Genomic DNA, 24,572 nt, shown 5'->3' with positions numbered 1-24,572 from the left:
GGATGAGTGGACAGATCCTAGAGGTAACAGCTGGTTGCACAGCAGGTGTCAGCAATAGAGTTTTAGTTTTATAATCATGAGACCGTCATTGTGGATTGCTTGGAAAAGGTGGAATCCACCCAAGTAGGGCAAAGGTATCCTTGCTAGCAGGCTGACCAACCTGGTGAAGAGAGCTTTGAAATAGTAATGAGAAAGAGGGAGAGAATGACCAAAAATCTTATGAGGAAGTGGTGAACCATCTTGGCAAATAAAATGTGTGGGGTGATGCAAACAGTGGGGACCTTGTTAAAATCTATATATACATCCCCCCCTCCCCGAACAAAACAACACAACTGAAGTGTGCCCTTCCCGAGCACATCTGTATAAGCAAGGAAGTGTCTTTCAGAACTACAGGGAAAACTCTTGGACTCTTGCTGGGATATCAGCATGGCTGGTTGCGTCTCTGAAATGCCTGTGCTCTCATGTATATAGGATGGGTTCAGAGAAGAAGAATTATGTGTCTGCATGCAGTTGCAGAGTTACGATTTTATTGGGATCATGAAGATACGTTAGGATAGCACACATGACTGGAATGCTGCAATAGTTGGATACAGGTTATTTGGGAAGGATGGGCTAGTAAGGGGAGTTGCTTTTTATGCAGCAGACCAGCTGAAGTCCTGTGGGACAGATGATGAGCCACCTGAGAGTTTGTGGGTTAGGGTGAGAAGGCAGACCAACATGGACAATATTGTGGTGGGTATACTGAAAAATCACCTCATTGGAAAGCAGTAGTTGATGAGGCCTTCTTCAGACAACTGGAATAAGGCTCATGTTGGCAGGACCTGACCCTCATGGAGGATTTCAACCACCCTAATATCTTGAAGGATAGAATAGTTTGCTTATGGCCTGGATGTGAACAATCCAGGTTGTTTACAGACTGTGTTGACTGCTGGATCTCATATTTGCAAACCAGGAGGAATTGTCTGGGGACCTGAAGGCTGAGGACAGCCTTAGCTGTTCTGACCATGAGATGGCAAAGTTTGGGATCCAAAGCAGGGTGAGGGAGGGAAGCAAAAAGCAGGACTGTAACCCTGGACTTGAAGATGAAATATTTTGGCCTGTTTAAGGCTCTGCTTAGAAGAACCCCACTGGAGACAGTTGTGGAGAAGAGTGAGCTGGTTGGTTTTCAGAGATCCCCTGCTCCAAGCTCAATATTGTTCCATCATGACGAGCAGGAAAACAGAGGTAGTAGGATGCCTTCATGGATGAGCAAGGAGCTCCTGACAAAAATAAATCAGAAAGAGTACAGGAGATGAAAGAAGGGAGAATTAACCTGGGACAAAGTTAGAGAGAATGCGTGTGTAGGGATGGGGTTAGGAAAGCCAAAGCCCACCTGGAGTTGAACGCGTTGAGGGATGTTACTGTGGGCGGCTCAGCCCCAGACAGCTGCTCGCTCAGTCCCTCACAGAGGGAGGGGAAGTAAAATGAAAGGGTAAATGTGAGAAAACTCGTGGGTTGAGACAAAGACAGTTTAACAGGTAAGGCAAGCACTGCATGTGCAAGCAAAGCAAAATAAGGAATTGATTCTTTATAGAATGAAGCCAGGAAAAGCAGGGCTCAGCAAACTTGGGAAGACAAATGCCGTAGCTCCAAATGTACCCTTCCTTCCTCCTTCTTCCCCTCCCAACATTTATTGTTGAACACAACATTGTGTGGTCTAGAATATCCCTTTAATCAGTTGGGGTCAGCTGTCCCACCTGTGTCCTCTCCCAGCTTCTAGAACACTCCCAACCTACTTGCTCTCATGGCAGTAGGAAGGCCTTCAGGCTGTGTAAACACCCGTCAGCAATAGCTAAAACCTCTGGGTTATAAACACTGTTTTGGTCACAAATCCAAAACATAGCACCAACTGAACTGCTATGAAGAAAATCACCACTAATCAAGGCAAACCAAGTACAGATGTGGAAGACCATAAGAAAGGCTTCTATGGGTACATGGGCAGCCAGAGGAAGATTAGAAAAAGTGTGGGCCTTCTGCTAAATGGGGATGAGGGCTTTGTCACAGGGGTACTTCATGCCTTACTTGCCTCAGTCTTTAATAGTAATACTGGTCTTCAGCAATCCTAGGCCCCTGAAAGTGGGAAAGTCCAGGACAAGGTTAGATCTACCCTCAGTGAAGAGCAATCAAGTTAGGGAATATTTAAACAAACTGGACATGTGCAAGGCCATGGCCCAGGTAGGGTATGTGTTGAGGGAGCTAACTGATATCGAGAGGCCACTCCTGATAAAGTCTTTGAGGGGTCATTGTGACTGAGAGAAGTTCCTTAAGACAGGAATAAAGCAAGTGTAAATCCTTGATTGTTTTGGAGAGAGCTACAGGCTGGTCAACCTCGGGTTGATCCCTTGCAAGGACCAAATAATCCTGTAGGCCATTTCCACAAATAGGAAGGACAAGAAGCTGGTTGGGAGTAGCCAGCATAGGTTTATGAAGCAGTAGTCATGTGTGACCAATCTCTTAGCCTTTCGCCATGAGATCACTGGTGTGAAGGAGCAGAGGGCAGTGGATGCTGTTTGTGTTGGTTTCAGCAAAGCATTTGACACTGTCTCCTATATCATCCTCATTGACAAACTGGTAAACTGCAGCCTGTGTAAATGGAGAGTGAGGTGGGTGGAAAACTGGCTGAAGTGCCAGGCCCAAAGGGCTGTGATCACTTGTACGAGGTCCAGTTGAAGGCTGGTCCCTAACCGTATGCGGCACGGGTGGATGATGGGGCTGATGCTGCTCAGCATCTTCACTAACGACCTGGATGCTGGGGCAGAGTGCACTCTCAGCAAGCTGGCAGATGGTGCAGAACTGGGAGAAGTTTGACTGCCCAGAGGGCTGCAATGCCATTGATAGAGGCCTCCACAGGCTGGAGAAGCGGGCTGACAGGATCCTTCTGAACAAAGGGAAATGCCAAGTGCTGCACCTGGAGGGGATTAATCCCAGGCACCAGTACAGGCTGGGCTGAGTGGCTGGAAAGCAGCTTTGGAGAGAAGGCCACAGGGATCCAGGTGGACACCAAGTAGAGCGTGAAGCAGTAATACGCACTTGTGGCAAAGGCTTCTCGTAGTTTTGTGGGCAGAGGATTTTGAGCAGGTGGAAGTCATTCTTCTCTTCTCCTTGCTTGTGAGGCACATCTGGAGCGCTGTGTCCAGTTCTGGGTTCTCCTGTATGAGAGAGAGATGGAGATACTGGAGCAAGTCCAGTGAAGGGCCATGGAGGTGGCTGGGAGTTTGGGACATCTGAGATCTGAGGAGAATCAGAGGGAGATGGGACTGCTTAAGCTGGAGAAGAGAATGCTCAGGGTGATGTTATTGATGTTTCTGGATACATGATGTGGTGGAGTAAAGAAAGTGAAGCTAGTTTCCTCTTGGCAGTAGATGCTGAAAGGGGAAGAGGAAATCACCATGAGTTGAAATAGAGGAAAATTCATTTAAATGTAAGGAAAGTTTTTTAATCTTAAGGGTGATCAAACTGCACTTGCCATCCTTAGTGATGTCAAAACCTGGTTGCACAATGCCCTGAGCAATCTATACCTTAGCTGTCTCTTCTTTTAATAATGGGTTTTGATCTACAGAGGTGCTTTCCAACTTCAAATGTTGTGTTTTGAGTAGCACTCTGCTTGTGAGCTGTTAATAAATGGAGCACCACCAGGGGCTGTCCTTGGGCCTTTCTGCTTAATATCTTTATCAATTACTGGAGGATGCAGTCAAGTGCACTGTCTTCAGGTCTGTGGTTTGATACCAAATTGGTGGAACAGTTCATGTGCTAAATAATGGGGGGACCTGAGGCTAGGGGAACTCCACTTGCCTGGCTTGGAGAAGAGAAAGCAGGAGGTCCTAATAGCAGCCTTATGCTACCTGCAAGGAAGTGGTGTCAGGCTCCTCACAGCAGTGCATGGTTAGATAACAAGACTGATGTATGTAAATTGAAACAAGAAATGTTCGAATGTACTCTAGAGATAGAACTTTTTTTCTTCTCTCAAGCAGTGCAGGATGTTGCCCTGTGTACCCTACCTATATCCTTGGAGGTTTTCAAGACCCATGAGGACAGACCACTGAGCAACCTGGTTTGACCTCAGAGCTGGTCCTGCTTTAGACAGGAGGCTGAAGTAGAGTCCTCAGGTCTCTTCCAGCCTGAGTGACTGATTTTTGTTGAGTTTCAGTGGTAAATTTATCAAGCTCTCTTTGCATGTCAGCTTGTTATGTGTCGTGCCACTCTTTTGCTGTTCATGATGTAGGTTAGCAGGCCTCTTGTGGGCTGGTTTTATAATGTTTTGGACTTCACAGAAGATCAGCAATAGATTACTATTACTGTATTACTATATTACCAGCCATAGTCCTGTGTCTGAGATGTATCCGAAAGTTAGAACAGTCTTTTAGCTGTGCCTTGCAGGCTCTGGAGGAGGGAGTGAGATGTTCAGCATCGTGACTGTGTGACATTTTTGGGGTGGAGAGGAATAACTCTGCTTTCCTGTCAGCTTAATTCAATTTGGTCTGCAGGGCTTGCTATTAGGCAGAACTTTTTGGTGTGTGTGGTGTAATGCTTAGCTTTTTTTTGTGAGTTGTATTGCCTGTTTGCAGCCCAGATCTTGCAGGGTTTACATAGCACAGTCGTTTGTGCAGAAAGCCCTCATTTTTCTGTTTTGATGGTTGAAGTGCTAAATGTTTGGTGGAACATCTTGGGGCATGGTTTTCCACTGAAGAAAAAGGAGTAAGGCTTTACAAATATGGCTATCTTTGGCCTTCCTGATCTGCCTCCTCCTAGCAGATATTTGATGAGCCACTAAATGTAGCTATTGCTTCCATATTTGAATATCCCTGGTCTATTATTTTTTGTTCTCTAAAAGAAAATTTCTGTCTTTATGACTTTCTTAATTCTCTCTAGAGACTTTGTTGTGTGTTTGATTTCAAGGGATGGGGAATCCTCCTAGGAAAAGACAAAGATAATGGTAGCAAGTTTGTAATGCATCTCTATCTGATAACAGGCATTCAGAGCAGTAGAAGTATTTAATCTTCAGATCCTCTGATGCATAATCATAAGTGAAAGTAAATTTGTCTCCCTTTGGTGAAACCTTGAGAGAGCGTGTTCATGCAGCAAAGCTTTGCATTTGTGAATAAACAACAGTGAAACTCAGCATGTTGTGAAGAATTCGTGTTAAATACTCTTTAGTAATGTATTTAGCAAAGTAAGTAAAGCTTGGGATGCTTATGAATTTGAGAACCTTTCCAGAAATAAAATGCTTTAGAAGTCCTTTGAACAAATACTAAAATGTTGTTTAATAAATAAAAATAAACTGCAATAAATAAAAATGCTGCCAGAGATACTGCTGAAGCATCACAAACTGATTTCCTGTAAACAGTAAAGAAAAATGTGTGCAATTTATTGCCTTAAGCATGATGGGCATTCCTATGTGTTTTTTTTATTTGGTCTCTCAAAATGTTACCATTACATGTTGCCTATTTGATATGCTGTCTTGGTTAAGCTGAATATATTATTTTCACTGAGAATATATAATGGGATTGGTGTTTTCTCATTACTTTTGAAGCTGTGGAAACTTAAAAGTAGTCCTTAATTATGTGTATGTGTGTTTCTTTTTTAGTGGAGGCGATAGTGGAGTTTGACTACAAAGCTCAACATGATGATGAGCTGACGATCACTGTAGGTGACATAATCACCAATATCAAGAAAGATGATGGAGGCTGGTGGGAAGGACAGCTCAAAGGCAGAAGAGGTTTGTTCCCTGACAACTTTGTAAGAGTGAGTACAAAGTGGAACTGTTCTTGTGTTGTGTGTCTACATTTTGTGTATTGTGCTGTTCAGTCTAAACATCAGCCTTTATATCATATTTCTTATATCCAAACTCATAATACATTGCAGTGCAATGTTCTGCTGAGGCTGTGCTGCAAAGAAAGATTACTTTCTTTGCAAAGACAATGTAGGTTTGATATCCTGAAAATAAAGCTGCCCTTACATTTCTGTTATCTTCAGTGATTATGTTTGTGTGTTCTGGGAACAAACATTATTCTAGAATATGATTATTCTAGAATAATTTTTTGCAATATTTTCTCTTCTCTGTAGCTGCTTCTCTGTAACTTCTTCTCTAGAGTGCTTTCTTATGTTTTATAGAAGCTTTTTGTAAATACTTAGTCCTGGCTAAGCTAGTTGAGAATAAAGTGGATTTTTCCAGACAATTGTCTACAAAAACTTAAAAAAAAAAGGAAAAGAAAAAAAAGTAATTACTTTGTATTCCATGTAATGTACCAAATAACTTGCAGCAATACTGGTTTTAGGAAAGCCATTCCGAGTTTTAGAAATATATATCTTTTTTACTGGACACTTGTGTGTGTACACGCATATGTCTGCACATATGAGACTAGCTATTAGTACTTCTGGGCCTCCTTGATTTGTCATTGCAGACCTAGGCTGTTAGATTCTACAACCCTCCATAAACTTGGCTCTCCACTATGGAAAAGAGAGCAAGAAGTACAATAAATCACATAAATAGGTTTTGTGTTAATCTGTTACTGCAGTTTCAGAGGATCTTTGGGACTCTAACCTTTCCAAAGATATATGTCTTTTTTTCCTTTTTACTCCTGTGCCCCTCACCCCCCCATTTTCCCTTCTGTGTGAGGTTGTTGTGTGTTTAGACATATGCACACAACAAAGTAATTTCATTTTGCTTCAAAAGCGCTGCATATGTGGAAGTGATTTGGTGAAGTGGTTTGGTGGCAAACTTGCTCAGCCCGTAATTGGGCTGGGGACACAGGAGCCTCAAGTGTTCCTGTGGGAACAAACGTGCTCCCATCCTAATCCTTGTTCTTGTCATTGCCAAGTGCAAGGAACAGCTCTGTTTTTGTCAGGCAGTGATGATTAGGAGGAAGTAACAGCCTCAGTAAGATGAAAGGGAGCAGAGGATGAAAATGGATGTTTCTTCTTAACCTTTGAAAATCCACAGTTTGGGGTAGAGGGAAGAAACTGTTTTGGGACTCCTTGTATATTGGTAATATTTTTCTTGAACTAATGAGCTGTGAAGTTCTATGGGGCAAAAGCAGACTTCCTCTAGGCTTTATTATAGCTGGTATTTTAAATTGCTGCTGATTTTAGGAGGTGTTGGATTTAGTGTTCTAAACAAATGCAGCCTATGAATTTCTGTTATGAAAATATCATAATCTCGGTATGAAGATTTGCAAGTTCTCTCTGCCTTTGTACCTAATTTTTAAGGCTTCTGCTTTCCAAAATTGCTACAAACTGTGGCATCCTGACACATAATTGAAAAATAAATAGCTTTTTCTTAGTAGAAAGTTCTCAACTAGCAATAAATGATTTTGATTTTCTGTTCTCATAAAATACCACTACATGCTCTGTGCTTCTTATTCCTCCTGCTCCCCACCTCCTCCCCCTTTTTTTTTCTTTAAATTAAATCAGCATCCAGGACTGCTTTCTAAAGAACTAAAGCATGCATTAAATACTTCCTCATTTTCAGCTTGAACACAAAATCAAATATATTTTTCATTCCCTCTCTAAATTGGATAACGTGGAGAGGAAGATACAAACTTCTTTAAAGTGTAGTTATTTTGTCCATATCTTGAGTGAAAATATCTATTTTTCTTCAGTTTTTCTTTCATGAATCTCCTCCTTGTATCTGGAAAGCTATAGTTAAAATGTAACAGCAGTTCCATTAGACAGCTTGTTGAGGGTTACCATTCTGTACACTAAGGTTCTAAGGAATTGTAAACTTTCAGTTACTGAAAATTTTGTAACAAGTGCATGCAGAGTTGTGCCTCATCGATTTGTGCCTCATTGCTGTGCTGTTGTATCAGCAAGGTAACTGAGAGGCAGGCAAAAAGGGGTGATACAGACGAGTCCTGGAGTTGAATGCAACTCCAAAATCCCATTGCTTATCAGAATTGGTTGTGAGAGTAGTTAGTTAATAAGAAAGTTATTCAGAGGTAAAAATCACTCATGAAATTTTTGAGGTACTTTGCATTCTGCCTTCAAGTAGAGGGAATAATTTCCTATAGAAAAAAGACCTTTTCCTTCCTGTGGTCTGATTTTCTTTTGAATAAATTCATGATGACATTCTAAAGAAACTGTTGGGCTTTGTAAAAACTCAGTGTTTGGGCTGAATTAAAACTATTGAATTAACACAGAAAAGAGTCCTGAGTGGTTTCTGTTAGTGTTTGCGCACAGATTCTGGAAGTGCAATTTGAAGATAAAATTGTTTGGAAGAAAAGATCTACAAATCAGAAATGGAAAGACTGGGGAAATGCAATATATTGAAATGTTTAGGAAAAGACATTAATGCGAAGTTTTAAGATAATAAAAATTTTCTAGGGAGTACTAGGTGAATGTGGAAGACTTTTGGAGTTGCTTAAGCAAAAGTGGTTTTAAACTTCACAGCATAAATGCAAATTAGGATTTGAAGAGGAGCTGTCTGAACACAGAGGTATGAAAGCGGAAAGGGAGGTAGCAATGATACATATGCAGTACATGTGCAGTTTTTTTTTTTAGGGGACTTTCACTGTGAAGTTATATCAGAGTTGCTTCCTGTTCTTGAATCTACAAAACAACTGCTTTGAATTTTATATATTTTACACGTACAGACACAAAAAGCCAGAGATTCAGACCTTTCTTATGCTCTGCAATTCAATATGCAAGGTGTAACAGAGAAGGTATTTGAAATTTCTTTCTGTTTTCACTGTCTATTAAACTGCAGCTATGGTCACTTGGAAGTTTTCTGGGAGAGGTTTGTCTAAACATGAGAAAATTCTTTGGGCTTTCTTTAAGATCTAAAACTGTAAGCCTTTGTAGAAATCTACTTCTGTTAGAGGTGCAGATGCTGAATTTATTATAAGAAATGTATGAAAGTGGATCTGGTTGTCATCTTTTTCTGTTTTGTTCCAATTTTTCAGATAGAGAAATAGAAGTATGAGTGGAGAATTATGTACTGTTCCTAGTTGCCTTGCTCCTCAGTTACACGCTTGAAAAAGAGGAGGTAACAGGTGTCATTGCAGTGTTGTTCATTTGCATTTGTTGTTCGTTCATGGTATAAAGTTAGTTTTCAATATCTTTATAGCTTGAAAACTTCAGGTTGAAATCCACGATCTGCAGTATAAAACTCTTTGTGTGATGGCATCTGAGGCAGATTCTGCTGATAGCAGATGAAGATGTAGAAAGCAGGAAACTGTGGTGCAGAGCCATGTTTGCTCGTTCTATTTTACAAAGCCAGTTCTATGTGGGATTTGGTGGCGTTATACTGATAAACTGAATTTGCTACATGTGACAACCTCAAGACTTGTCTGTACTCAGAGGACTTGCCAATATTGCTAGCAGAATTCGGGAGGTAAGTTAATTTTAAAATGAGCAAGAAGTGCAGTGGTAGTTATTTATGAAATTGTGGTGTGTAACATGGATTTTAGAACCAATGGAAGAGGACAGGGCTTTGTGTAAGTACTGCCTCAGGTCAGAACAGCAACCTGGATTTCTTGTTATACAAGCAGAATACAATCTTCAGTGTAAACTAGTTGTAGGATGTCAGGGATGTTCATGCTAAATCATAGGTACATGGGAGGGATTGTTATCTGTTGCTTGTCATTTCATTTTCTTCTCTGTACATTTGGGTTGTTTTTGTTTTTTTTTTCCCAATTTTCATGACCAGCCAGAGGTTGAAGGGAAGTAAGTGAATTGTAGGCTCTTCTTGCTAAGACCGTTGTGCTTGTTACACATCCCACAGACCTCTACCAATCCCTGTTAATGCTCTTCTGAAACCTTTCTGAAGATTGGGTCTGTGTACACGCAAGGGCCCTTTACAGCTGTAGTTTGGCTCCTGGGAGGGAAAAGAGAATATTCCCCATGTATCGGAAATTCCTGCAATGCTTTCTGCTTCCCTAGCCCTCTGGCTCCTACTTGTCAGGTCAGAGAGCTGACCAGCTCCAGTTGTCCTTCCCTCTTGCTTTGCCAACTTGCTCTTCGATACTGCTATGCTCACCTTTGCTTCAGGGCTTGTAGGTTATTATCTCCTCCCCTGCTCTCCCAAGTACTCCAAATGCTGGTAATTAAATGACATCTGGATCAGCTTTGCCTCAGTAGCCATTTGTAAAAGTTGGGGCATCCACTGAGGATATATGCAGGCTAGGGAAAGCAGTGTCATTTCTGTATGTACCTTAAAAGATAACTTGCTTTATGGGTCAGTGAATTATTGCAGGGCAGGAATTTGCAATTCAGTTACTGAGCTTTTTCTTTTTTTCCGGAAATCTTGCTAGAATGCTGTCTATATATTTGTTCTTAGGAAATGTTTTAGACTGTGGCATCCTAACTGTTACGTTGTCTTGGGAATGAGAGCCAGGAGTACTGGTTTCTTAATGCAAGTTCTGAGTATGGCCATTAAGCTTGTTATCCTTATGGGGAAATAACAAGAGAATAACACTGGTGAAAGAAACTTTCAGATAGTTTCCATCATGTGAAAATGTTGTCTCTTTGAGCTTTTGTTTCTATCAGCAGCAATTAAGATTTTGTGGGAAGAAACATAGCATGACTGATGTGTTATTATTTATTATTGCCACTGTTATTACTTTGACAATGGTGAAAGCAAAACCAGTCAAAATCTTTCACTGTCTCTCAGCACATCTGCCCCACAAACAAACAAGATGGTCTTGTACCAGTACTGATTTGCAGTGTTCAGTCTTCTAGGGGAATTCAGCACAGAGCAGCAGCAGTGCCTTAGTTGTCCTGGATGCCCGAGGTATGATTACAAGTGATGTCATGCCTCAACCTGTTTGTCTGGCTTCAGAGGAGGTGGGAGAGCTTCCAACGAGGCAGCTGCCCTGGGTGTTTGGCCTGGAAGAGATGTGAGACTCCTTGGCAGCAACAGAAGCTCGTCCCATTCCCTGTTGCAGGGAACTGGTGATACTCCCAGCCAGATGGGCAGGGTGCTGTGCTTGTTGCAGTCAGCAGGATGGATCTCGTATGTCTGTCTTGGGGGCAAGTGTGGTGTTAGCTGTCCTGTGGTGATCAATTTGTTGGATATGTTTTGATGCCGGCCTTTAAGAGGGGGATTACTTGCGGGGTTGTAGGACGAGAGAAGAAAGCAGGGTTGCTGTTTGGGGCTGTCAGCTGTTGAATTTTTTTGTGGGAACCAGCATGTGAACATTTTATGAATTATGCAAAAGTGAGAGGGTTTTAAATACGTGCAGCAGTCATGCAGTGGACACATGGTAATGTGAATCTTCAGTGTTAAGGTTTTTATTAGCTTTTAGTGACTAGTACTTTATATTGCAGTGAGTTATTGGTAAAAGGTAACCTTCTGAAAAGGTGGTAGCTTAATTGTAATTATATATTGATAGAAGTGCTGAAAATTTAGGAGTAGGAAAACAAAATGTATTGCTTTTTATTCTTCAATATGCATTGTAATTGCTGATGCTTAAAAATATTATTTAAATACACATAATATTTCTTCACTGATAGAGTTCAATGTAGGTAGTGTAAATTGATATACTAAGGAGACTCAATTGTTTCGTCTTTTTGCTTGGGTTTGTCTTTTATATTCTTAAGAAACTCAGAGTATTTTTGTTTAAAATATGAAGTTGTTTAAATTGTAAACAATAGAAAAAAAAATCTTAAAAAAGAAATTAAACAGTTGAGTTTTTCCCCTTCCTGAGGCTTCAAACCATGTGGAGAAGAACATAATCAGAGGTTGAAATGTGCTATCTAGAAGTTGTATTTTCAAAGATGTAACTTCTTTGGAGCTGTAATATCATACTGTTTAAAGCAGCTTTAATTTCCTGAGAAATTATTTATATATTATTATTTGGGACTGTGTCTTACACAGGGAAATTAATGTGGTGTTTGCAATAGCCTCTTACAGTAGTTTCCGTCAGGACTCATAGAATTTGCAGGATTAGCTGGTTGAGGGTGATTTTTCACCTTAGTCCTAAAAGGCTGTAAGGCAAAGATAAGGTGTCCTGACCTCATACCTTCTCTTCCCTGAAGAAAATAAGATTTATTTTTTTTTATTCTTAAATCCCCTCTGGCAACTTTCCAAGCTCCGGATGTTTTTGTTTTCTCTGTAGCTTATGTGTGGGTGGGCATGTTAGTAATACATGTTTTTTGGCCTGATTAATTTTTACACTTATTCTGGCAATTATTTTACTGTTGGAGCAGGCTGCTATGAGAAGCTCTTCCCCACAGGTAAAATCTGTAGAAGTGTTTAACAGCATTTGTATGCAAATATCTTGCAAAACACACTTCTACAGTTTTGGATTTCCAGAGAGTACATCTGTGTATCTGATTTTTACTAATAGAACAAAAAACCTCATTAGAATTCTTAAAACACAGTCACAAAAAGCACAAGCTCCTAGAAACTGAAGTTCAGTCCCATTGCTGTTTCGAAGCCAACATGGAATCATAGAATCACACAGTGGTTTGGGTTGGAAGGGGCCTTAAAGATTATCTAGTTCCAACACCCTGCCACAGACAGGGACACCTTTCACTAGACCAGGTTGCTGAAAGCCCCATCCAACCTGGCCTTGAACGCTGCCAGGGATGGAGCAGCCTCCTCTGAGCAACCTGTTCCAGTGCCTCACCAGCCTCACAGTAAAGAATTTATTCCTAATGTCTAGTCTAAATCTCCTCTCTTTCATTTAGAGTCATTCTCCCTTGTCCTGTCTCTACATGCCCATGTAAGATGAGAATGCTTGTTGGTATTTCCACCTTTCTTGCAATTTAATTACATCACTGCAAGATGTACTTCGTCATCTTTAGAAGACGTCTGATTTTGATGTTTTTAATGTTTGTTTGCAAAATGGTGTGATAGAAACAGTATTCTGGATGCATGTGGTATATTTACAGCATTTAATAATTGTAATGTGAAGGGGTGTGCTTGCATTCAAGCTTAGTCTGCCAAGTATTCCATTTGCTCCATTAGAACAATCCAGCCTGTATCTGGACTACATCTACTGGTTGTCTTTCAGATTGTATTACTTAAATGCTAAGAGACATTAACAATAAGTAGACATGAAGATGAGAGCAAGAGGGACATGTGATGAAAAAATAAAGCTATCAGGGATCATAAGACTAGTTGCTCTAACTGCTGCTGTCATGACTTAATGATATTGGTTACTTCTGAATATTCCTGACCTGATCTAACACTGTAATTCATTAACAGTATGTTGTTTAGTGATCTTGATTTTTTTAATTTGTTTGGGTTTTCTTTGTTGTTTTGTGGTTTCACTTCTGAGTACAGAAGTGTGGTTTTTTACCTGATGTATCATGTGTAGACCACTTAACAGCTTCGTGTGACAGCTTTCATGCTTTTATAAAGTGCCTATCAGCTGCACTGGTAAACTATTTGCATTATTTACTATTGGAAGAATTGTATGACTAATTAGGTATCTTTGTATTCAGTGTCTGTGAGTGCTACAGTTCCCTGGTATAATCTTTTGGGAACTATTTGGGAAGCTGGTAGTGGTGACAGAGCCCCTAAAGGTTTCTTCATTTCCTGCTGTCACCTAATTATTTACTCTGCTAGAATTTTGCTGGCACTGTTAGTAAAATTCTAATATGACAGAGTATATTGGAGCAATTTAGGTTTATGGTCAGCACATGCTGTTCTCTTGAGAACTGGAGATAGACGAGTATATTTGAGTCTCTTAATCCTCATTTTTTGGCCTTGTTACAGCCATATGAAATATATTATTGTTTATATATAGACACTGTAGTCATTCAGTTACCCTTGGAGGACAGAAAGGTGCAAGTAAGCTACTGTGATGTAATAGAATGAGTTGATTACTCAATCTGCCTTCAGACTCCTTCTTTAGTGATGGATCCTTAGTGGTGATGGTTGTGATGGGAGGTGGTGGGGGATTGAAAAGAAGAAATAAGTAGAGCGTACATTTTTAAACATAACAGTGTTTAAACGTAACAGGGGACAGAAACAAGGCAAGCCTTTTATCTTTACAGTAGGTGGCAATGACTTCGCTTTTATTTATTTTTTCATTTATTTTTTCACTGGGAATATTGGGAGAAATAAATGCAACACAATTTATTCAAGACTGTGCAAGGTGGTGTGTGTGTCTATGTGCTGCTTCACAAAACCTTGATTTCTCCATTCCCACTGCATGGGGACTCACTACACCCTTTGAAAGATTAATTTAGTGCTCGTTCTTCTAGAGGGCTTATGTTTACCTTCCCAGAGGCTGTCAGCCTTTGTCAAAACCACTGATTAAAAAACTCCCTTTCAACAGAAACCATCTTTAAACCAGGAAATTCTTTTGTAACTTTAATGATAACCAGCTTAGCTAAAGCCTTGGTTTCCCTTTTAGACATGCTTAGGTGAATTTAGGTGTTCTAATTTATCTGTCAGTGTTTACATATGAATTGATAGCACAAAGCAAATGAAACTTCTTTTTATCTTTTTGGTTGAAAATTACTCTTTTCCTGTTTGGAGCAAGAACACTGTATCATCCAGTTTTCCTGCTGTCACCTGTGTTTATCAGCTTTTGGTTGCATGAAGGATTTTCTTGGTTGCCCCAAGCTTCCTCCTTATTTTGCTGTCAGGACCCTGCCAGCATGTGAGCAGACTGCCTATCTTACTGCACACTGTTGTCATGTCTGCATTATGTAACCATGGCACTTTAGAGTTCATACACTTGTCAGCTGTTGCCTTATTACTGGCCCAGTGAATGCCTAATATCTGTAGATAGAAGAGGGTAGGATGCACGTCTTAGCATTTTCTCTATCCTTTCCTAATGTCCTGTGTTCCAATTTTATTATATTATCAAGCACAAATACAAAACTTAACCTATTCTTCTCTTAAAAGCTCCTCTAAGATGACCTGAGTTATTCCCCTTCTGGGGCTGAATTAGAGAAACATAGATGGAAAAAGGCCTGCAATTCAGAAGTACCATGTTAACTATCTTGAATTAAAAACGTATAAAATTCACCCACCAGAAAGCTGCATACATATGTCAATGTAGCTTTCAGCAAATATTTTAATTGTTCACTTTTATTTTACAGAAGTCTACTTCTAAAATTTAGTTAAACATTTTTGATACAATTTATTTAATGGAAAAAAGTACTGTTGCACATGTACAAAAGGGCATATGCTTCGTTTTTTTCCTCTGTTCTCACACAGATGCTTCATTTTGTGACCTTCAGTCGATTCATAGAATCATAGAATAGTTAGGGTTGGAAAGGACCTTAAGATCATCAAGTTCCAACCCCCCTGCCATGGGCAGGGACACCTTGCTCTAAACCATATCACCCAAGGCCTCGTCCAACCTGGCCTTGAACACTACCAGGGATGGAGCATTCACAATCTCCCTGGGCAACCTATTCCAGTGCCTCACCACCCTAACAGGAAAGAATTTCCTCCTTATATCCAATCTAAACTTCCCCTGTTCATAATGCTTTGTGGTGTGCTTTTATCTATTTACCTTTCTTTGACTCTGTGGGATCTGTACTTTCAAACTGAAGGCACTTCTAATGTCACAAATAAGGATGGTTAATTTAAAACCAAACACTCATTTGCTACTGATGGTTTGTAAATGTACAGAATGCTAAAGGTGAACTGAAGTCCTGGAAGGAGACAGGGTTTGTGTGACCTTGCTGTGAGTTATTGCCAGTTTTTTTCCCTGCAGAAGGAAATATCATATGTGCTTTGAACCCCCTTTAACTGAACAGTTGAGGGCAGGTTCTTTAAATAAACTATTGCACAGAAATAAATTCCATGTACAAGGTAGTTCTCTGAAGCTTACGGAATGACTAGGAGGATACAGCTGCTTACATGCACCAGTTCTTGTGGGACTGAGCACTGCATTTCATAGTCCTTGATTGTGGTTCTGTGTGGGAAACTTCCCAGTTTCCATATTGTCAGCCCACGTGGTTTTAGTGGGTCGTGAACTTCTGCAGCCTTTCCGACACTAAATATTTTGTAGAGAATCTCGTCAAAGTGTCTGGTGGACATCAGAGTAAGTGGAGGGTGAGGAACACCTCATTAAAGTCTAAAATAGAAGCTTTTTTTTTTTCTTCATATAACTTCTTTCAAAATATTTTCAGCAATTCAAACGTGTGTGTAAAAGACATGCAGAGTGTGTGTGTGTGTGTGTGTGTGTGTGTGTGGTACACAGAAATAAACAGTAGATCTAAATCCTGAGCACACATGTTAAGGCATAAGAAATTGCTTTTAAAGGGACTTTTATTTTACAAAATAGAAAGAAAGGAAATGTATTCTCTGGTCGTATTCATTAATTCAACCTTTTGTACTCCACTAAACAATTGTGTAATGCTGATCTTTTGTATCTGAAACAGAATTCTTTACAAGGAAGTAGAATGTGTGTTGCTCGCCTTGTCAAACCTTAGTGACAATACTGACCCTATTTCTTTGTCCAGGATTTTCACCTCTTCTTTCTTTCCTTAGTGGGCATTCAGTATTTAGAAAAGGGTAATTTTTGTTTGTTTTCTTCAAAGTGTGTATCCTGTGCTCCCCAGTATTTTGTTTTTATAAGGTTCATGTGTTTCTATTAGAAGCTGCCCTTCTCTTCCCACTCCCCCACGCAGCAGCTTCTGTGGAGGTTTTAATTTCTCATGAAGCTGAAACTGGGCATGCAAGTTACAGGGTTGAAGAGCACCTTCAGGGCTTCCTTGCTTATGCCTGGTGTTACTTGTAGTGTGTTGGTAACCTGTCTCTCCAGTTTCTGTATCATGTCCTGCTGTCAAATTGCAGCTCCAAGATGCTAAGCACTTCAAAGAACAAGAGAAATACTTATCATAGATGTGTTAGTGGTTTTACTTGAAGACTGGTTATATTAGTCAAAGCTTTCTTGGTCATACCTTTGAGCCTGTCTGTGCTAAAATGAAGTACTTAACTCCTACGATTGAAGAATGTCTGTGGAGGGACAGACAGGAAGATGGGGTTTGATTTTTAACAACCAACACCCCCAGCATTTGCTAATGAGTGCTAACAAATGTATTTGTTTCCTACTGATGCTGTGTTTCGTAAAGTGAAAACAAGATTTACAGGGAGAGGCTAAATTGCTGTACCTTACTAGATTGTTTTGTTGGAAAAATTGACTAGGCTCCCAGACTCGGTATCCCCTCATCAGATCTGGCATCAAGCAACAAAATTAAAGATAAATACTTGCTATGGGCAATTATTTTTACTTAAGCCCAAATAATATTGGCTGGTTAGACTGCTTGAGAGGAAAGGGAAGTTTGCGTCATTGGAGCATGATATATAGTAGAAGGAGGAGACCTGAATGTGAAACAGCATTATTACTACTGTGTTGCCATTATACTGATACCATCATTTTATTGAACTTCACCTCAGAGTAGTAAGTTTTTGCATTCCTGCTACTCTCAGGGAAATACACACAACAGGGCTTGTGAAAATGTGTCATACATAATGATTCAGTGAAAATATTGTGATTAATTACAAGTGATTTTCTAGGTGTGCAAAAAACCCCCAAAACATCAATGTAGTAGTAATTCTGCAGTAACGATCATTCAGTGCCACCAACAGAGCTCCTTAATTTTTGAGTTGCTAACAGTGGCCACTTAAAATATTTTTGCCTTTTCTCTAAATGTCTCTGCCTTTCAGTGGGGACACACTGGAGTGTAAATATTACCTGCTGCAAAAATACATAGCATAAGATAATACAAAGCCAAATTGTACTTTGTAAACATTATGGATGAGCAGCCTCACTTGTGATAGGAGCTTGCATCTCTTCTGATTCTCTGTACCATTGTTCTCTCGTGCTTATAAGAGTGTTAGTATAATGTACTGCCAGATTGTTTCTGCTGTGAAGCAGCTATACAAGTGAAGCTTTGCTTCAGGGCCATGCAGTAAAACCCTGTACAGCAAGCAAATGGGCTGTACCAGTAAAAGCTCAATCAGTTAAACCAGGTTAGTTAGTTTAATTCAGTGGTAGCGGCTTCTGCTGCTTAATTTACAAATCACACTTAACCAGTCTTCCTGTTCCAGCTATGCTGGCAAAAGTCTGCCGGAAGGTACTTTTTAGGGGATTTAACTTTGGTTTAGGGTGGGTTTTTTTTAATATATAGCACATTGTTGCAACTTAGCCTCTTCCTTTTTTTTTTTTTTTTTCTTCTCCTTTTGTATCCTTTTACAGCTGTGCCTCTTAGTTAAATGTAGCTGCTTGTTGATACAATTGTTAGCTGTCTTCCTCTCTACCTGTTGGGGTTTTTTTGGATTCTTGGAAGACAGAAAAGTTTTAAGATTTTAATTCTGTGAGTGAAAGAAATAGAAGTTAGTATTCAGATTTTATTCTTAAGCAAAAGAGCTAGAATAATGGCAGATGTGTAAATTGTGCAAGATACTATGAAAATATTTAAGATCCGAATAACTATTGCTTTGTCATACAATACTAGAATTAACTTGATTTCTGTATTCAACTGCTAGCATGTGAGACAACTAGAAACAAGTGATTGGACAGTTTCTTTAATATTTTTTAAGTGAAAATGATACCTACAGGGTATTTGGGAAAGCTTCTTTAAGACGAACACATCGTAATATACAGACCATCACAGGAAATGTAGCTGGGGCACCAAATGACATTGTTTAAAATGTTAATGAAGCATTTCTGTGCACTGCAGAAACCGTAGCTGTGCTGGCACTAAACTGAAGTTGTGTTCAGTGGTGCGTTGCCTTGCAGCTCCTCTCTGCTGAGTGCATTATGTGCAAAGAGAACATCTGTGCAGCTTGTACTGTTAGATTGCTTTCATGCAAGTAGTAAGGATGGTGTGACTAAGCAAAGCTTGAGGAAGCACAAGTTTGGTCAAGAAAGAAGCAGAATAAACAAGAAAAGACATGGCAGAAATGGGCACAAGACAAACCATGTAAGTTCAGGCTCTCTAACAGTGTGGGAAAAAGCATTGCTCTAATGCCTGCAAACCACATGATGGATTACATGGGAGCTTCAGTAGAACCTTATTCACACCCTCTTCCTAGCCTGTACAGTTTCATTCATTTTGCTGTTTCTAGCTTAACCTGTTGGAAACTGTTCTCAAAAGTTGTTCAGCATAACTTCTGTACATGAATTTAGGAAAAGTAACTTCTCATGTATCAATTCTGCCATGATGTCTTGTGTTAAAGGTTAATGTGAACAGAGTGCAGTTCTTCCCAAAAACTGTTACAGCATAGCTCCCCACAAGAAGGTTGGATGCTCTTACATATATGTAATACATGGTCACTTCTATTTTACTGTAGCTGATAGAATGTATGTATGTTCTAAAGAACACATTTTTAATCTGAAAGGTGGTGTTTTAGTTAGTCATGGCTATCTGAGTGTTGGAATTGCTTGAGTACTTACGTCTAACATGGTTTCATTTCTTCTTGGTCTGTGTTATGATTGACTGCAAAAGAAAAGATAACTATTTGCAGTATTTTTTGTTTGGGAGACCTGTTTTATTCTGTCAGATGTAACTCAGTAACTCTAGGTCATATTTGTTTCCACAGGGTGACACATTCTCCCTTCTATCCATTATTGCTGCAATCCAACCTGGTATCTGAAAAACAAGTGTTAGTTTCATTCATACATCATAAAGATAGATAGATCTGCTATAATATCCAACCCAGAAGAAAATCTCAGAAACTACTTCAGAAGGAAAATCAATTTTTCTCAAGAGGAATCTTGGGAAAAGCTTCTGGAGAATAGCAGAAAGCAAAAGTAGTTCCTGTTTTCAACATGGAAAATAAAGAGAATTTGGGGAACTCAAAACTCATATTGACCTGGAAGCCATTTCCACAAATAGGAAGGACATGAAGCTGGTTGGGAGTAGCCAGCATAGGTTTATGAAGTAGTAGTAATGTGTGACCAATCTCTTAGCCTTCCACCATGAGATCACTGATGTGGTGAAGGAGCAGAGGGCAGTGGATGCTGTTTGTGTTGGTTTCAGCAAAGCATTTGACACTGTCTCCTATATCATCCTCATTGACAAACTGGTAAACTGCAGCCTGCGTAAATGGAGAGTGAGGTGGGTGGAAAACTGGCTGAAGTGCCAGGCCCAAAGGGCTGTGGTCACTGGTACGAGGTCCAGTTGAAGGCTGGTCCCTAACCGTATGCGGCACGGGTGGATGATGGGGCTGATGCTGCTCAGCATCTTCACTAATGACCTGGATGCTGGGGCAGAGTGCACTCTCAGCAAGCTGGCAGATGGTGCAGAACTGGGAGAAGTTTGACTGCCCAGAGGGCTGCAATGCCATTGATAGAGGCCTCCACAGGCTGGAGAAGCGGGCTGACAGGATCCTTCTGAACAAAGGGAAATGCCAAGTGCTGCACCTGGAGGGGAATAATCCCAGGCACCAGTACAGGCTGGGCTGAGTGGCTAGAAAGCAGCTTTGGAGAGAAGGCCACAGGGATCCAGGTGGACACCAAGTAGAGCGTGAGGCAGTAATACACACTTGTGGCAAAGGCATCTCGTAGTTTTGTGGGCAGAGGATTTTGAGCAGGTGGAAGGAAGTCATTCTTCTCTTCTCCTTGCTTGTGAGGCACATCTGGAGCGCTGTGTCCAGTTCTGGGTTCTCCTGTATGAGAGAGAGATGGAGATACTGGAGCAAGTCCAGTGAAGGGCCATGGAGGTGGCTGGGAGTTTGGGACATCTGAGATCTGAGGAGAATCAGAGGGAGATGGGACTGCTTAAGCTGGAGAAGAGAATGCTCAGGGTGATGTTATTGATGTTTCTGAATATGTGATGTGGTAAAGAAAGTGAAGCCAGATTTCTCTTGGCAACAGATGCTGAAAGGGGGAGAGGCAATGGGCATGAACTGAAATACTGAAAAATTCGTTTAAGTGTAAGGTTATCCAGAAATATTGTGGAGCCTTCATTGTTGGATATAATTAAAAGCCAGCTGGATTCAGCCTTGAGTATCCTTCTCTTACAGACTGTCTCTGAGCCAGGGTGTTGGACTAGGTGATCTCCTGCAGTGCCTTCCTGCTGTAGAAATTCTGTAAGTCTGTAAAAACAATTAGTTTGATCACAGTACTTTAACCCTATAGGGACCACTCCATATGGAGTAGTAAACAGAAATGTTTGTTGAAGTATGGTGGATACAACTCTGGCCCACCTAGGGGCTGTATCTTGTGAAGAAGTGTTTGGTTTAGTTTCCACTTAGAATTTTAATTACATATTATTTCTTTCAATGAGCAGCATTTTTCACAGTCCAATAAAAATATGATGCCTTTCCCACTGCTTACACACACATACACTTATGCCAAGAAGGAGGAGGCTTTAGCAACATTATGAAACTGTGATTCTTGAAGTAGTTGAGTAGGCTGAGAGAACTCCAGTGCCTTTAGTTTATATATATTTTTTTTAAATCCCAGCTTTTCACACACCATGCTTTTATTTTTTTTTTCCTTCATCTTCCTTTTTGCCTATTTGGTTGATATTCAAGGATCACCTGCTCCAAGCTCAGGAGTGTTGCATCCCAACTAGAAGGAAGTGCAGCAGTAGGGCCAGGAGACCTCCTTGGATGGATAAGGAGCTGCTGAGGAAAATTCACATGAAAAAAAGAGGCTTATAAAAGGTGAAAGCAAGGACGGGCGGCCTGGGAAGAATACAGGGATGTTGTCCAGGAAGCTAGGGACCAGGTTAGGAAAGCTAAGGCCCAGTTAGAATTAAACTTGGCTAGGGATTTTAAGGTTAACAGGAAGGGATTCTATAGGTACGTAGCAAATAAAAAGCAGAGTAGGGAGAACATAGGCGCCCTCCAGAAGCTGTCAGGAAAAGTGGCTACCCTGGATTTGGAGAAGGCTGAGGTTCTGAATGACTTCTTTGTCTTCACTGGCAAAGGCTCTGACTGCACCACCCAAGTCTTGGAAGGCAGATGCAGGGACTGTGAGAATGAAGACCCTAGGCCCACTATAGGAGAGGATCTGGTTCGAGACCATCTTAAGAACCTGAATGTGCACAAGTCCATGGGTCCTGATGAAATCCATCTGCGGGTCCTGAAAGAGCTGGCAAATGAAGTTGCTAAGCCGCTGGCCATAATATTTGAAAAATTATGGCAGTCAGGTGAAGTTCCTGATGACTGGAAAAAGGGAAATATAACCCCCATTTTCAAGAAGGGGAAAATGGATGACCCAGGGAATTACAGACCAGTCAGTCTCACCTCTGTGCCTGGCGAAATCTTGGAGCAGATTCTCCTGGAAGGCATGCTAAGGCACATGAAAACCAACAAGGTGCTTGGTGACAGCCAGCGTGGCTTCAACTAAGGGGAAATCCTGCCTCACCAATTTGGTGGCCTTCTGTGGTGGGGCTACGGAACTGATGCACAGGGCAAAGCAGTTGAAGTCTGTGCAGTGGACTTGTGCAAACCGTTCAACACTTTCCCGCACAACATCCTTGTCTTTAAATTGGAAAGACATCAATTTGATGGATGGACCACTCAGTGGATAAAGAACTGGCTGGATGGCCGCATGCAAAGAGTTGTGGTCAATGGCTCAATGTCCGGCTGGAGACCAGTAACGAGTGGTGTCCCTCAGGGATCGGTGTTGGGACCGGTCTTGTTCAACGTCTTCGTCGCTGACATGGACAGTGGGATTGAGTGCGCCCTCAGCAAGTTTGCCGATGACACCAAGCTGTGTGGTTCGGTTGATACGCTGGAGGGAAGGAATGCCATCCAGAGGGACCTTGACACGCTTGTGAGGTGGGCTGATGCCAACCTCATGAAGTTTAACCATACCAAGTGCAAGGTCCTACACCTGGGTCGGAGCAATCCCAGGCACAGCTGCAGGCTGGGCAGAGAAGAGATTCAAAGCAGCCCTGAGGAGAAGGACTTGGGGGTGCTGTCAATGAGAAAATGAACATGAGCCAGCTTCAGTGTGCACTTGCAGCCCAGAAAGCCCACCATATCCTGGGCTGCATCAAAAGGAGCATGACCAGCAGGTCGAAGGAGGTGATCCTGCCCCTCTACTCTGCTCTTGTGAGACCTCACCTGTAGTATTGTGCAGTTCTGGTGTCCTCAACATAAAAAAGGACATGAAACTGTTGGAACAAGTCCAGAGGAGGGCCACGAGGATGATCAGGGGACTGGAGCACCTCCCATATGAAGATAGGCTGAGAAAGTTGGGGCTGTTCAGCCTGGAGAAGAGAAGGCTGCGTGGAGACCTCATAGTAGCCTCCCAGTATCTGAAGGGGGCCTGTAAGGATGCTGGGGAGAGACTCTTCATTAGGGACTGTAGTGACAGGACAAGGGGTAATGGGTTCAAACTTAAACAGGGGAAGTTTAGATTGGATGTAAGGAAAAATTCTTTCCTGTTAGGTTGGTGAGGCACTGGAATGGGTTGGCCAGGGAGGTTGTGAATGCTCCATCCCTGGCGATGTTCAAGGCCAAGTTGGACAGAGACTTGGGTGTCATGGTTTTGTGTGGGGTGTCCCTTCCCATGGCAGGGGGGTTGGAACTTGATGATCTTAAGGTCCTTTCCAACCCTAACTATTCTACGATTCTATGATTCTGTATCGCACAACTTCTGAAGTGACCTTTCACTGTGAAGAGGTAAGTTGTTAACTTATTACGAGTGATAAGTAGCCTTTTGTCAAAGTAGTCAGCTACAGAGAGTAGCCGCATTCTGGGAAAGACAGCAGTACGAATTAAAGGCTTGACTGATGTAAAAGCAGCAGGGGAGGAGAGTGCTTGGAGTCAACTGCTGGAAAAACTTGTGTACAAGAAAGTACAAATATCAGAATATTAATCAACCACAAGAGGCATGTTAACTTTAACAGCTTCTAATCACTGGGGGGGGGGGGGAAATGTGTCTGCTTAAATGGAGAGGTGTGTGTAAGAATGGATTTATTATGAATGAGAGAGGAAGAGCGTGAGATGAGTTTGGAAAACATGTCTTAAGTTCACAGTTCTAGTCCCCTTACTCTTGCAGCCCCATATTTCTCATTTATGAAGCTTCATTATGTTATTGCCATGCCTAGGTGCTTGAGACTCTCTTTGCTCTTGTGGTTAGAAACTTTCCTTTACACTTTATCCTTAACGGCCAGTTTTTATCACTTGCTGTTGTGCAAGCACTCCTCTTGTGAGCTAAGACAGCTTTTTTGTTATTCCCTAGCCGCCGCGCCGCCCCCCCCCCCCCCGGTGTTTCATCAGTCCAGTTTGCTGTTTGTTCTTAAACTGCTATTGAGATACTTTCCTTGAGATACTGATGTAAGGTAGGCTCTCGTTCTCTTGAGAGTACCTAGCAGTACTTCTCAGTATTTTCTTTAGAGCAAATGTTCACATTCTGAACATACATGATGTGAAAAAAAATGGTACACAGTATTCCAGATAAAGCCTCAGTATTGCATTGTGTATTGACTTTGGCTCATCTGTTATCTGTTAAGTAATTACCTCTCATTTTCAAGAACCTGTAAATCAGTTCATGGACATTTATTTGTCAGGCAGGCTCAAAGCTGTGAGAAGCAAAATCTGCATGTTTTTTGAAAAACACAGTAATATGTAGTTTCTTTTTCTAGCTAGTCTGCCCAGCTGTAACTTTGTCTGAAACTCATCTCATTACAAGATTGGTTTTTTAGAGCTGTACATT

The 24,572-nt window shown here is 41.1% G+C and overlaps 1 protein-coding gene across 7 annotated transcripts in view; it reads left to right on the top strand.

The window, feature by feature from the left end:
* The window catches only part of SH3KBP1 (SH3 domain containing kinase binding protein 1), a 226,209-nt gene that overhangs the window by 20,517 nt on the left and 181,120 nt on the right, over positions 1-24,572 (top strand). For 3 of the 7 annotated variants that reach the window (XM_061364576.1, XM_061364577.1, XM_061364575.1), the window contains exon 2: positions 5,624-5,781. In XM_061364576.1, the coding sequence (XP_061220560.1) occupies positions 5,624-5,781 (158 nt within the window). Of the gene's footprint in view, positions 1-5,623; positions 5,782-8,544; positions 8,697-9,217; positions 9,368-24,572 lie in introns of those variants that run through there. The other 4 variants (XM_061364578.1, XM_061364579.1, XM_061364581.1 and 1 more) reach the window with 3 other exon arrangements.

This window comes from Neopsephotus bourkii, unplaced genomic scaffold, assembly GCF_033783945.1.
Source record: "Neopsephotus bourkii isolate Nb327-2 ecotype Australia unplaced genomic scaffold, CSIRO-AGI_Nbou_v1 NB_1234, whole genome shotgun sequence".
NCBI classification, from domain to species: Eukaryota; Metazoa; Chordata; class Aves; order Psittaciformes; family Psittacidae; genus Neopsephotus; species Neopsephotus bourkii.
Note: the sequence above shows the minus strand (reverse complement) of the source record. Positions and strands in the feature narration are given on the sequence as shown.